This window comes from Brassica napus, chromosome C6 (genome assembly GCF_020379485.1).
Source record: "Brassica napus cultivar Da-Ae chromosome C6, Da-Ae, whole genome shotgun sequence".
In the NCBI taxonomy this organism is placed as follows: domain Eukaryota; kingdom Viridiplantae; phylum Streptophyta; class Magnoliopsida; order Brassicales; family Brassicaceae; genus Brassica; species Brassica napus.
Genome location: NC_063449.1, coordinates 40574306 through 40589678, shown reverse-complemented (window position 1 = coordinate 40589678; position 15373 = coordinate 40574306). Strand labels below are relative to the sequence as shown.

At 31.9% G+C, this 15373-nt stretch overlaps 2 protein-coding genes across 2 annotated transcripts; one reads left to right on the top strand and one right to left on the bottom strand.

The window, feature by feature from the left end:
- Positions 1–3136: 3136 nt before the first annotated feature.
- LOC106406805 (alpha-L-fucosidase 3) lies at positions 3137–5173 on the top strand (the record flags this gene model as incomplete). Its single annotated transcript, XM_048759920.1, has 4 exons — positions 3137–3323; positions 3411–3620; positions 4280–4452; positions 4542–5173. Coding segments are annotated over 4 exons (1077 nt in total), but the record flags the coding sequence as incomplete, so codon positions are not given.
- A 1328-nt stretch (positions 5174–6501) lies between these two features.
- LOC106406885 (sufE-like protein 2, chloroplastic) lies at positions 6502–7502 on the bottom strand. The gene has a single exon (XM_013847629.3). It carries the CDS (start codon positions 7392–7394, stop codon positions 6579–6581), a length of 816 nt encoding a protein of 271 aa, XP_013703083.2. The 5' UTR covers positions 7395–7502; the 3' UTR covers positions 6502–6578.
- Positions 7503–15373: the final 7871 nt, after the last annotated feature.

Below are 15373 nucleotides of genomic sequence, written 5' to 3'. Positions count from 1 at the left end.
TTATTGCTCGTTATTCAACCACGCAGACATCTGCTTCGCCATAACTCAACTCAACTACGCTTCTTGAGCCACTAGTCATATCCTTCTTTCTGTAAATAGGTGGTTCATTTTGTAATTTTTTCAAATTCTTATTTATTTTTAGTTAAAATGAGTTACATTAAATCATATTGTTACGATCAAATCATGACTCCGAAAGCAATCACGTCTCTCTGTTTGATACAGAAAGTTTACACGTTCATACACGGAGTGTAACAAGATAACATTACATAATTCAAACGACAAAAAAAGTTAAATCAAAAATCTAATATATTAAAACTTATCTCAAATAGCACAAGTCGTCCACGACTACAGCACCCCCAAACACGTCTTCATATGTTACATAGACATACATGCATTATTACTGGAAGACAAAAAAAAAAAAAATCGCTTCCATAACTCTGAGAGAAGACAAGTAGATGAATACAAGTCAAAAATGTTAATTGAGAAAGAACACATTTGCCAAATCAAATCTTGTCGTGTGTGAATAGTTGATGCAAGAGTGTGAATTGCCCAACAAAGTTTTATAAATCATCATTTATCATACCTGTTTAGTAGCGCGGTTACGGTTAACCGATCCGAACCTGGAATCCAAGCAAATGTGGGAATAAACATTTCTTTATTTAGAAACAATTGAATTTTAACACATTCCTTACAATATGACTGAAAAAAAGAGAAAGTAGAACAGCTAGACAAAAACGAGAACACGAAATATAAAGAACATTTCTCTATGTGGTTCTCTGAGCTGTTAACACTATGATTTAGAGTAAAACCCGTCATTGCTAGTGGACAGGTTCTTAGACCTTTTAGGAATTGTTTCTTTTTTCATGTGATGTTGTATTATGCATATATCATGAATATATAGACGTAAAGAGAAAAATTGATAAGTGTATGTGTGTGAGGTAAAGAGATGGACTTAATAACAAGATGAAATTATTGATCACACAAAGCTGAAGGGACCGTGATAAGTCTATAAGACTGAGAGGCTTTATTGGATTAAGAACTGGAGAGAATTTGAATATACACACTAAATCTAATACTGATATTTGAAAAGATTTAAAAAAATTATTGTTGCAAAAAGGTTAAAGAAATTTCAGGATATTTGAAAATGTATTTTTAATATTTAAAATTATTAAAATGCTAATTATTCCTTAAAACTCTACTTTGGTCATATTATTTTTAAAAATATATAAAATAAATGTTAATAAATTCTGTTCAGAAATTATTTTTCTCTTTTGAAGAATTTTGGTTTTAAAAAGGTGAACTCAAAATGAAAATTGAATTTCTTTTAAAAAAACTTTTAAAATACTATCATGAATGTGGTGTTTCTATTCATTGGTTTTTAACTAAAATTTCTATCTAATAGATTTTGTTGACGAAACCCATATTTTTCATAAGCTGAGATTTTGACGAATTTATAAAAAAGGTTTAATCCAATATTTTTTAAATGATAAATGATAAATACACTAATAGAGAATTTAAGGAAAAATAAAATATTTTCATAAACTATAAAAATCACAAAAAATGATTAACATAAACCATTTAATCGTTTTATCATCAAAAATGATTCCCTTTAGGTGAGATGAGTCTTTTGTAAAGTCAAATACACATTTTAAAATTAATATAAACGACAAATAGATAAATAGGTTATATTTAAATATAAAATTAGCTAATTTGAATTATGTTTTCTTCCACCACTTTGGTCTTCAAACTTTAGTTCAGATTCGGATTTGATTCGGTTCTTTTCGGATCCAGATCGGTTTGGGTCTATAATTATAATACCTATAAAATATCCGTAATTTTTCAGATCTGTATCGGGTCCGGATCAGGTTCGGATATTTAAAATCTTAAAAAAAAACATGAAATACCCAATCTCCATCAAATTTAGTCAATATTTATCATATATATCTAAAATTTTACAAAATAATTTAAATGAAACTATTAATAATTAAAACAAAATAATTTTTAAACTCTAACTTTTAAAATTTTAAGCTTCTTATTACTTAAAAATATTATAAAATAATAACAATTATTGTCAACAAAATATATTTCAACTAAATCATATAATGATATATATTTAATAAAAAATAAAAAATCATAGTTTTGGATGTACAAGATTTTAAGTCGAGTACAAATAGGTTCTTACCAGGTCGGATCTATTTGGTTCGGTTTTTTGGATCCGGATCTATCCGGGTTGGTTCCTTTCGATTTTATTTTTTTGGGTAAAAGAATTTTGGACTCAAAAAATACTTATAAATTTTCTGTTTGGTTTCAGATCGGATATTTTTGCATCAGTTCTAGTTCGGATTTTCGAGTACATATTAAAATGCCCACGCTTACTCGGTACAGTGTTTTCAATCAACAATATGGGACAAGTTCAGAAATAATTATTTTCCTTCTTGCCTTTTTATTATTAATTTTTTTCCCTTTTCATTTCTTTTTTACTCGGGGTCACGTTTTTCATTTTTCTTTTTAAATAATTTTCTTCGATTTCATACCTTTTTTGTTTGTATCTCTATTTTTTTTTTAAAGGATGAAGTCTCGTGATCGAGTTGGATGCTTGAAACTACGTTACTTTTCTTAGGATCCCTTCTTCTTCTTTACCAATATGAAGTCAATACTATCTTCTTTGTTTGCTCTCTCTATGCTATCACTATCATCAGCCCATGCTCGATGCAGCGTCGGACCAACCTTTTATATTACCCCAATCAAAATTTAAAACTATGCCCTCATGTATGTTTTATCAAAATCACAGAACAGTATAAAAAATAACTTAAATTTTCATTAAAAAATCAAATTTCATAATATGTTCATAAAAATATTGACATAAAAACACTTATTGCTGAAATATAGATCTTCTTGCATTTTTCTCTGAAAATCATCTATTAAACTCCTGTAGTCAAGTTTTTTGACCATAGCAGTCTCAATTGTTATGTTTCTATTTTAGAATTAGGTTTTTAACTATTATCTAAAATATAAATTTATTCATATATTTAAAAAATTTGACAAATCTTATTATAACGAAATATATAATATTTTAACAAAATAATCTAATAATTTTTTTCTTTTTAAATATGCCCCACTAATTTGGATGCCCTAATGGCTTGGGTGGCTTCCCCTCAAGGCTCAATGCCATTTCCCAGCAATCTTCAACTTCGGCGACTCTAACTCTGATACCGGCGGTCTCTCCTCCGCTTTTGGCCAGGCTGGTCCTCCTCACGGCTCGTCCTTCTTCGGCTCACCTGCTGGGAGGTACTGTGACGGTCGTCTCGTCATTGACTTCATAGGTAAAACTATTAATCACAGTACTCTTATCAAGCTTGAAACGCCACCGTTTAGCGTTTAACTGATTTTGTCTCCCTTTCTTGGCGCAGCGGAGAGTCTTGGATTGCCATATCTAAGCGCGTTCCTAGACTCGGTTGGTTCAAACTTCAGCCACGGCGCTAACTTTGCCACAGCCGGATCTCCCATCATAGCTCTCAACTCCACTCTTCGTCAAAGTGGTTTCAGTCCATTTTCACTTGATGTTCAGTTTGTACAGTTCTCCAATTTCCACAACAGATCCCAGACAGTTCGCAGTCACGGTACGAGCCAGCCTCTTACTCACTCACTCACTCACTCACTCACTCACTCACTGTATCGTTGAGATAAGAAAGAGATAATGTGTTTGACTTGATATCTTAGATTAAGAATGTAATAGGTGGATTAGAAATGTATATTCCGATATCCATTCGAATTTGGATTAGTTTATTCATGTTGAAAGTATGTTGGAACTTAAAACTAAAGACTAATTCGGATATTCATTTTTATTGGGTCGGATTCGGTTTAATTCCACCTTGATTCGGAGTTTGGATAATTTATTGGGATTCAGTTTTTATATAATAGATATATGATTAGGTTCGGATATTTTATAGCTAAACGGCCCCCAAATTTATCAGAAAATATTTCACAATACCTAAAAGTTTTCATTACATACGGCCCCTAAATTTATCAGAAAATATTTCACAATAACTAAAAGTTTTCATTACATACCATTTAGATTGCTTTTTTAACTTGTTTGTGCTAACAAGCTAGTGTTAAGTAATAAAGTTTTTTTTCTGGAGTGTTAAGTAATACAGTGGAATAGTATTTCAAAAACGTCAAAACTTTATAAACGTTTTGAACGGCAAGAAATATCGTTTTCATATTATCAAAACGTGGAAAAGTGGTATACTATTGATCACCTAGTCAAAAAATGTAACAGGAGGAGTTTATACGACGATGCTGCCTGAAGCCGACAGTTTCTCTCAGGCGTTGTACACTTTTGACATCGGACAAAACGATCTCACCGCTGCTTACTTCGCTAATAAAACAGTGGAACAAATTGGAACCACCGATGTTCCTGAGATCATCAGCCAGTTTAAGAATGCTGTCACAGTCAGCCTCTCTGTTTTATACTCTGTTCCAATCAATGCTTTTTGTTGAAAAGTGATTATCATAAAAGTGTTTGTTATTTTTGTTGATAGTATATTTACGCACAAGGAGGGAGATACTTCTGGATTCACAACACAGGACCTATCGGTTGTTTAGCGTATGTGATTGAATGGTTTCCCCTTAAAGCATCAGATTTTGATTCACACGGATGTGTCTCTCCCTTGAACCATTTGGCTCAACAGTTCAATGACGCCTTGAAACAAGCTGTGATCGAGGTTAGAGCTTCTTTGTCTGAAGCCGGCATCACTTACGTGGATGTCTACTCTGCTAAGCATGAGTTGTTTGTTCACGCACAGGGTCACGGGTTCAAGAGATCGTTGGTTGCATGTTGTGGTCATGGAGGGAAGTACAACTATAACAAGAACATTGGATGTGGGAAGAAGGTGACTGTGAAAGGCAAAGAGATTTACATTGGGAAGCCGTGCGATGAGCCTGACAAGGCTGTGATATGGGACGGTGTGCACTTCACGCAGGCTGCTAACAAATTTATATTTGATAAGATTGCAGCCGGGTTGAGCATGGCCTGTCACAGGCAGTGACAAAAGCAATAATAAGAGAAAAGCTTTGCTTATTTTAATGAGTTTGTTTCAATGATTTTCTGGACTCATGTGATTTGGTTCTCACTGATATGAGTTTATTGAGAATGCACTAAGATTTTTGGTGAGTTAGGTTTCATCATTATCAACAAAAATATTACATAATCAATCAACTCTACAAAGGATGTAAAACATCATATAGAATACATAAACAACATTTTAATTCTTAGTGACATTTTGATTAAAAAAAAACAAAAATCTTAATAAATCTAAAGAGATAACTGACTATAATGGAGAGTTAGGTCTGGGGCTCGAATGATGGATCAATATTAAAAGATGCAAGAATGTTTTAGTGTATGTTTTGTACAATGTGGTCTCCAGGTCATGGGTCACCACCATATGTTATAAATTTAGAGTTTTCCCATGTTTTCAAACATTTTTCATGCTTAGACTATTTTTGTTTGATAATAAACAAAGACTGAGCGTATCATAATTGATATACTCTCTTTTTTTTTGTAACACCATAATTGATATATTCTATATTTTACTCTTTTAATAAAACTATTAGATATTGGTGATTTAGTGTTTATGAAGCTTTTACAAGTTATTGGAGGTTTTCGGACGAAAAATGGAACTCAGAGAATTTTGGACATTATACAATTTCATGCACTGGAAATCTGCACGAGATGGAGAGTTTCCCATGATTCGATCATGCTTAAGTTTGAACACAAATAACTGAGAATCTTAGCTTTTTTCTTTCTAAGTGTTTCTAGGTCAAACCAACGATTAAATTCAAAATATGCTTCAGAAAATGAAATTAGTGTGGTGGAAAAGGAACAAGCTGAGAGAAAAAGGTAATGGTTGGTATCAAGACAGAAGATGCCAAGAGCCATTGATCTACCTAGCAACCAATGAATGAAACCAAACCGGTCGATCATAGAAGCATCTGATAGACTGCAAACGTTTGATCGTCCCAGTTATTGACTGAAAATGGTGAAGATCGACTGAACACCATCCATGGTTTACTTATCACCTCTATAAGTAAAAGGAGACTCTGGACACTTTTTATATTCGTCAAGAATTCTCTAGGAAAAGCCATAAACGACTATATACTTTATTAAAACACACAAAAAAAACCATGCCATGGTCCATGGATAAGCTTGATACTTTTGTTATTTTTCGATTCAATAGTCTGCGGAGAGGATTTCATCAATCATCGATATTAAGTAGTTTTACTCTTTTATTTTATGCAATATTTATCTTTGCTGCTATGGTTTCTTTGACCAACAACTAAAAGTTTTTGTTGTTGCCAACGACGAAAAGTCTTCTCACACAGTAGGACTTGGATGTGAAGGAGAATCCTGGTTTTAATTTTAGGTTTATCCCATCACCATTTATGTTAATAATCTTACCAACTAAAAGTTGGTTATATCCTAAAAACTATAAATTTGCAAAATACAGAAACACAAACTTTCAATTTATGTTCCAGAAGACTTTACAAAAACATTCTAAAAGAAACACACCAACAACATTTCATATCGTAAAATCATAACCCAAAGGAAGCACCGAGATGGAGTAATCACGATGAACCTTAGAAGCAGATTCCACGTAACTTCTCCCATTAACATAATCAAACAAAAGATTATGCTGATGCGGTGCTGATCTGTCTCCTTCTCGGTGCACCACATCAGCATCACCAACAAGAGCCTTGGTCCGTTTTTGCATACTCATCAACACGTTATGCCACGTGTTAACCCTTGACTGGACCTTCCCGTGAACCCCAACGTTCATCTCCGACAAGTCCTCGCCTCTCACGCCCATCACTTCCTCCGGTTTAGCGCCGTCGAGGATCCAGATAAGACAAGAACAGAACCCTTTCGAGATCTCTGAATCGCTGTCTGCTTTAAACCTCATCCTACCTAACTCGTCCACCTTGATCTCCAGCCATACCTGAGTCGTGCATCCGGTGACTCGGTTCGCCGGAACGCGAGCCGAGTCGTCGAGTGGAGCTAGAGCCGTCGCGTAGCTCAAGAGACGTTTGACTCGGTCGATTGGCTCGGCTAAGGACCGGAACTCGGATACGAGGAGGTGGAGCTTGTCGGACGAGGTTGTTGTTGTTGTTGTTGTTCCCAAGGGAGCTTCGACGAAAGCCGTGGCGAAAGAAACAGGGAAGTCATGTTTTGGATTCGATTTCGAACCGAAGTTAAGATTGATGCTGGGATCGTGCATGCACCTGATCCTTTTAGAGGGCTTGGAAGAAAAGTTAGGTCGATGGAAAGCTTTTAAAGTTGGTGTTGAGGTAGAAATAAGAGGAGGAGAAACAAGTACGTTCAACGACGATGAGTTCATGTTCGGTTACAAAGGTAGAAGAAGACGAGGGAGAGAGAGATATTCAAGGATGATCAGAGGAAAGCTCCTTGAACTACGCGACGGAGAGAGGATGGCGATTAGAAAGTATTCTATATAACGCGCCAAAACAAGTGTTCTTGTAATTTTTTTTGGGTTCTAAATGTGTTATAATTAATTATGGTGAATTATTTTAATAATACACTATTTTAAAGCTTTGATTATTTTTGTTTACCAATTTGCATTTTTCAAAAACTTATTTTAAGAAGCTATGATGGCGATTAGAATCTATTTGAGTTTTCTATAAGAGCATTTGGGTTTTTCAAAAACTAATATAATAGTAAAATATTAATTAGAAATCTGAAATATAGAGGTGCTCTAACCCATCCAAAGTTAACTATTGCTCTTTCTCTGTTTTTTATTTTAATTTTTTTACCCTATTTTTGTTAGCCATAAAAATTGATTCACTATTTTGGAATTAGTCTTCTAAAACTTGTTTTACATTTTTGTTTTATATCACTTGAGGTCATTTTTATAAATCTTATATATTTTAAATTTTTTTAGAAAATATATTTTTATAATCTGAAAGTTAAATGCTTAATACAAAAGGAAATTAATCGTCAATTGACAACTTTTCAATTGTGTTTGATAATTTTATATATAATCAACAAAAGTATATTAGCTTTTTGGGTTTGTGTTCATTTAAAAAAAATTATTTCCAATAAAATGCAAATGTAAATAAAATTTTAAAAGTTAGCTAATCAAGTAGTATTAGGTAACGGATTTTTTTTTAAATTATGATGTTTATTAGAAGGAAAAGGAAAGAAAGTATGATGCTGAAAACATGTAAAAAATAAAGTTTTAATATTCGTAGCTTGTCAAGTGATAAATTGTGTCATATCTTAAGACTATGAAAACTTGAAAAAAATATTCCCTGCATTTTTTTTATTATTAACCCTTTTTGCAGTGATTATAAGAAAAAGGATTGATCGTCTATATAGAATTATTGTTTTTCTTTTTTTTCTTAATTTATTAGAGAAATTAAGTCACGTGCCCCTAGAAAAAATTATAATTAGGTAAATACCCTAAATATTATTGATATCTATAAACCCCCAATATTATCCATGTCCTTGTTCTACTCTATGTCTATGTCCCTGCCCCTGCTCTGCCAGCTCCTGCCCATACTTCTTTCTTCTGCCTCTTGTATCTCTCAAATTTTTTTATCAAATAATAATATTTTCTCTCTTTCTTCTTCCCTAATCCATTATCACACTTATTTTTTATAATAATTTTTCTCTCTTTTCTATCTCCACGGTTGTGGATCCAATAAAATTATCTCATCGAAGTAGGAGAAAAGATTAACTCCTAACACAACCAAAAATTGATTGAATCAAATCTCTCGCCGCGAACCAAAGAGATTGAATTTATGCAGAACTGGATGTTTGGAAATGTTATATCTTTATCAAAGAATCCATCATTCTCCTAAAGATTCGGTCAATATGTCATAATTCAGATGCTCAGAGTGAAGAAAAAATACGAGATCTATTTTTTGATTGATGGAACTTCGGTGAGAACTTCCCTGCACACGACAGAGAAATAAACGCAGAGTGTAAGGTATATAATCTAATAGCTGGTATTTTACATCGTTCATACTAACAATTACCCAAAATTGCTATCCATGCATCATTGGTTGTATCTATAGAAAATTAGTTCTTGACTAAAAATTGTTTCAATGGTCGGTATCATTCTTAGTATAGATTAACTTTAATTTTAACATAGCTGGAACTGCTGTTATCATTTATAATAGACACTAACTATGTGCCTTACATTACTTTCTCGTTAGCATGTAAATATTTTCATCTTACGCTAATTACATGCCTCACATTGACATTATTGGATGTTAGTATTTATATTAGCCGTTACTACAAAAGTTAGCAGTGACCTCATTTGTATCGTATATAAATTAATAAACTACATCTAAATTTATGTTTTACACGTTAAATAACATATCACAATGAGGTCACAGCTTTTGTTACTTGTTAGTTATATTTTTTTCATAAACAAGTTTATTCACTAACAACTCATATAAACCAGAAATTAGATTTATGTCATTGTTAACATTACTTGATACCTACATCATTATTTGTCTAACATATATTAATTAATGCTAACATTTTCCTTAAAGCTTAACGTTAAAGCTTAACGTAAAATGTTAACATTATATGTTATAGGATAAATACCGTTTTAGAGTTATTTCATTGTTAACATTACATGACAAATGCATCATTAGCTGTTTAACTTATCTAATATTTAATGTTAACATTTTACGTTAAAGCTTAACGTTAAATATTTTAAGATAAAGCTTAACATTAAATCTTAACGTTAAATATTTTACGATAAAGCTTAACATTAAACATTTTCTGTTAACATACAATAATCTATGTTTGAGTTTCCTAGTATGTTTTTCTCTTTGTGGACTATTGATTCCTACAACTAATCGTAATCTTTAATTTATCGGTGGAAAATTCATAAATTAGGGAAAAAGGTTTTTGGCGTATCTGAGATTAGATGTTGATGACGAGCATGAATTGAAAATGAGAAGATTATTGTTGGATTTGAGTTGGAAACCAAGTAAGCAATAGTTAAAGGATATGATGAAAAATTGATTGTGTGTTTGAACAAAAGCATTAGACTTCGATAAAGGTGGAGAAGAGATCTATTTTTGGAGAAGAAAGATAAAAAAAAGATTTACAATAGAGATAGAAACCTGGAAAAGAAAGAGAAAGAAATTCGGGAAAGAAAGAGAAAGATGATGAATGTTTGGAGCAGGGGCAAAACCGTCAAGGGGACCAAAAATGTACTTGGTACTAGAGTTTTTGAGTGCGTAGGGTACTTCCCTAATATTGCATTCGATTTGGTATTTTTAGCCAATTGTCTCTTTATTTTAATCAAAAAATTACAATAATAATTAAATAAATTATTAAAATAATGTTCTTTCTATTCCATAATATAAGATGTTTTGTTTGAATGCACAACAGTTAAAAAATTTACATTCTTAGAAATATAAGTTGAAAATAAGTTAATCAATCATAAATAATGCACTAAAATGTTATTGGTTAACCAATAAAGTTAAAGTATTTTAAAATTATCAAAACAACTTATATTTTGAAACATCAAAACTTTTCAAAAGCATCTTATATGGAACGGAAAGATTAATAAAATTATATACTTTTTAAAACGTGCTTGTGGAAAAGATGGCAATTAGAAAAAGTGTACAGTAATGGCTTTAGTGGTCTAAATTATCTCCGTGTTCTTTTCTTTTTGTTTTTTTCCTAGGTCCAACTTATTGTACATTTCACGTTTGTTGTTTTTTTTCAAAAAAAGAGTTTAGTTACTTACAATTTTTTTTCTTTTGGTTTACTACTTACAAAAAAAACTTGGGTAGCAGCAACTAGTTTTTCTTTAAACACAAATAAAATTAAGAGAATAATCTGGAATTGAGAAAATTTGTTCTCAGGAGAACCTATAAACCAGCGAGATAGAAAACCACAATGATTTTTACCTCAGGGAGAAGAAGTTTGGTGCATCATTTAAGTTTTCACTGGACATTGTTTTTCAAAGTAAATAATATAGCGGCGAGAACTATATCTGTCTTATTTTGTATATTGATTATATTGTTTATGGGAAACCCTTCTAGTGCAATGATTTAATTAAGAATTTATTAAAAAAAACCTATGATTAAAAAGTTTCATGTTTGGCCAAGCTTTGCAAAGAAATTGGAGAGGATAGAGACTCTGCGGATATGTTTTCTGAACTTCAAAATTACTCATATTTCACGAGCGCAAAATAAGATTACAGACTTTTTAGCTAAGACGGCAAGATTTTTCATAGAGAGTTTCATTTTATTGGTTGTTCTATTCTGGTCTAGTTACACAGATCACCTCAACTAATAGAATAGTCTTTCGATGTCAAAAAAAAACTAAGAATTCATTAATATTTTTATACCATTAAGTTAAATTTTGAAAAATAAGTAAAACAATGAAGAATATTTAAAAAAATTACAAAAAATAAGTAGAACTATAAACTATAAAATCGTTTATCTAATGTTTCTTGTTGGATGCTTACGTAAAACTCCAACTGAGTTGATTAAATATGATAAATTTTTGAACATTTGGATAAAATAAGTACAATGTAGTGTGATAAATTGTATTAAGTTACTAACGCTCCATAGGTCTGTCGGTCAATCTAACTGTTTAAAAATGTTTTACTGGGGACGAGGCACACACGACACATTTGGTTGAACAAGGCACACATGTTATCATATAATTAGTAAGTTGTATTATATACTAGGGGCACTGATTCAGTAAACATATTTATTGGTTCATCTCAATATTTGTTAGGGTTATCGTAGCTGTGAATTTTACGTTTTGGGTTGATCATTGTTTTTTAAGTTTTTTATTGTTATAGGATTAGAGTTGTGATGATGTACTGTGTATGCACTGTTCTCCACTCATGAATGACTAAACTGTGTTAGTAATGTGATTGATATAGTTCGTGGTGTTGCTTGCTGTGTCACTAAGACTTATTGTTTGTTTGTCTTTTTAATTTGTTACTTGTACTGTTGAGATTACATAAATTATATTAAGATTGTTGAGAGTACTTTTTGTTTCTGGATATTTTTTCTCTAGTTTAGTTGTGTAAGTGGTGTGCATTAAGTAATAATTTTTTTTATTCTTATTATGTTGGTTATATGAAGACTTGTAGAAGTATAAAATGAGTGACAATTAGTATTTGGGTCTTAATGAGTTTTAAACGAATATATGTATTTCTCATAAGAAGATAATAGCGTTGACATGTTGACATTGAGCATGTAAGCTATTTTTATAAGACAAGAGAATTGAGCATGTGGAGATGTTGTTGCCGCCTTTGTGTCTGTTGGGATTGTCTCTTGTATCTCCTGATGTGGATGTGTTTGTTTCTCTTTTATTTCATGGGTAATAAGTAAACAAAAATCATTGTTAGTTGTATTTACCAGAGTTTGTAACTTACTCTACTTTTTTGTTTAGGTAATTTCACTGATCTTGGTTGTCGTCTTCGTCTTTTTCGTAAGCATCTGTGAAAGTAAGTTTGTAAATTGTTAAATATTTGGCCGTGTAGTTTATATTTGTTTAACTGGCTCAATGTATGTGTCGTTGAGTTTTAGTTGAGTTGATTAGTTTGGTATATTTGTTTTAAAGTTTATTTGTAAGATTAGACAAAAAGAGAATTGATCATTAATGATTCGTCTTTTTTGGGATTCTAGTTTTTGGTGTTTGATTGTTTGGGTTATTGTGGTTTCTTTTAAACAGTAAAATAAAGATTTGTGTAAAATTAGATTGATAAGTAAAGGAGATAAATAGACGACCACAAATCTTGGGTATGAAATATTTTTGATTATTGATGTTAGCACAATATAGACACTAATATAAAGAAAATTATGTGTTGATTGTTTCTTACGGATCAATGAGGAGACGGATAACGAGTCGAGTTGTTTCTTTGGTGAGGCCAGAGCCCTGGACAGAACGGATTTTTCCAACCACACCTGTGAGTTTAAATATCAGTTATGATATCAAAACATAATATAAACCCAGATGCAATATGATAATATACCTGGGAGTTCTAAGTTTGTGTTCGCAATCACTTGGAGATTGTCGAACAGTCTAATCTTGACTGAAGATTGATCTCAGGAACACCCGTGATGACTTCATCAATAATGGTTAGTGAGATGAAACGAATGAGGAATGAATGATCAGTTATCTTGTACATGCTTGAGCACCTAGAAACCTCAAAACGATCGACTTTCACAATGGAACCAACTTTCAAAGATGATATGTAATGATTAACACGTCCGACGGGAGTAAACCCATGAATCAAAAAATCTACAAATAATATTATTCAACAAAGAATGATGAAATAAATTAACACAATTATGTTAAATAAGTGTTATAGATCGAAGATTAACTTACATTTTCATCAAGGAAGAGAACCGTTATTCCCACAAACTCCCTGTCTTTCTTGAAGTTCAGGGAATCCCAGAAGCGAGGAAGCAAGATGCTATGCTCTGACTACTACGACCAAGACGAAGAGATTCGAAGGTTGAGTGACGGACGCCGGGACGCCGGTTTGACAAATTGGAGAGGCAGAGAGAAACATTTTCTAGAAGTTTCTTAAATATAATAGGAATCAATGAGTTTTGTGGAGATGCATATTGGGTTCATCAAAGATGAGAATCATATATATATGGTTTATATAAGGGCTACAAGTCAGGAACATTTATGATCAAGTGATTTAAGATGTGAATATGAAGAGTTCACCGGTGAAAAAATAGATTACGAACAGACACATGGCGCAACTCTGTAACTCAAACTTGTTTGAGACAGTGATGAAAAGAACTTAAACTCATGTTAAACGACAACAGTTTACAATATGAGAAAACTATAATTTTTGCAAACTTGAGCTTTTTTCATATAACGTGATGAATATCATTTAAAAATGAAACCCATAACGCATTTGTAGGTCTGACCCTCATAGGAAGCCGAAGAAGCAAGAGCTTCCGACCTTCATAAATATATATTAGGTTCAACCATCAATGTACACAGTATCATTTAGCTTAGTGGTATAAATGTTGGTGTTTATATCTCAATAACCCGGGTTCGAGCCATGAATTTGATATTTTTTCACATTTTTTTAAAGTGAAACTAACAAAACGCTGACGTATCGCGCTGAGAGAGTGAACAAAAACTCATCTATTATAATATAAATTCCATTCGGTTTCGAAATATAATAGACAGGATATTTTAATACGACCAAAGAAATGATAGCAGCACCTTTTTCAACTTACTTATAAATAATGATATCATATATGGACATCATTTTAATACCATAGATATTCGCTGAATTCCTAGAATCATTATAACTTATTTTTCACATAAACATAATTATTTACAAAGATTCTGCAACCTTCGTTTTAACTTTTAACTGTTAAAATAAAACAACCTTCGTTGTAATATGAACCATTTCTTATATATATAGTGCAATATGATTATGCAAATGTATTAAAAAAGATTAGTGGGAGTTATATTTACATAGATTATGTTTATGTATAAGCAGAGCTCTATAGTCTATATTGTTCTTTTTCTATAACAAATATATCCTATATTTACATAGATTATGTTGAAAATCATCCGAAATTTTGCCAGTTTTGCTTTGTGTAAGAAGATGACTATATGATTTGCTATTTCGTTATCTCATTAAATCCTTTTCAATATAGAGCTCAGTTTTACTTTTATCTTTTGCTGATCAATAAAATCGAAATTTAAACCAAAAAGGAAATACGATATTTATACAGGAACTAGTTTGGATTTGTGAAGTGATACTTTGTTTTAATAATGGACTGATTTAGAAGAGTGGGTTAGTGTGTGTTCAGTCAACTTAAAAACCGATTTCAAAGACAGCGGCTATATATTATTATGACTTAACAAAATAGATTGCAAAACAAAATACGAAATGTTTCGGATCATTTGATGTTTGATGTTAAATGGAGAAGATACAGTGAACGAAATTTAAGGCCGCCTCTAGAGTGACGAATCTAAATGGGAGGATAGAGGTACGTGCATATATCGCTTTCTCTTTCAAACTACTACTCTTTTTCCACAATAATTCTTTTAATTTCTCTTAAAACTAATTCCCAGAAAATCAAAGGCATATTCGATTCGACTACCGATTCTTTGGAGCCCATAATGCCGGAAAGAGACTTGGGAGATCATATTTGAATAGTTTAAAGTAGCTTTCCTTTCGTCATAGGTGACGGTTACACTGGAGTGTCCCAGCTATAGACAGTTGTTTTTTTTGTTCTTTATAACTCCATTATGTATGTTTTAACATCTTGTATATTGTTCATTATTATAAAGATAAATTGAGATATCGCTTATAAATTTATAATA

Excerpts from the sequence above, each read along its gene's own strand:
- LOC106406885 (XM_013847629.3), bottom strand. The coding sequence starts at position 7,394 with ATGAACTCATCGTCGTTGAACGTACTTGTTTCTCCTCCTCTTATTTCT.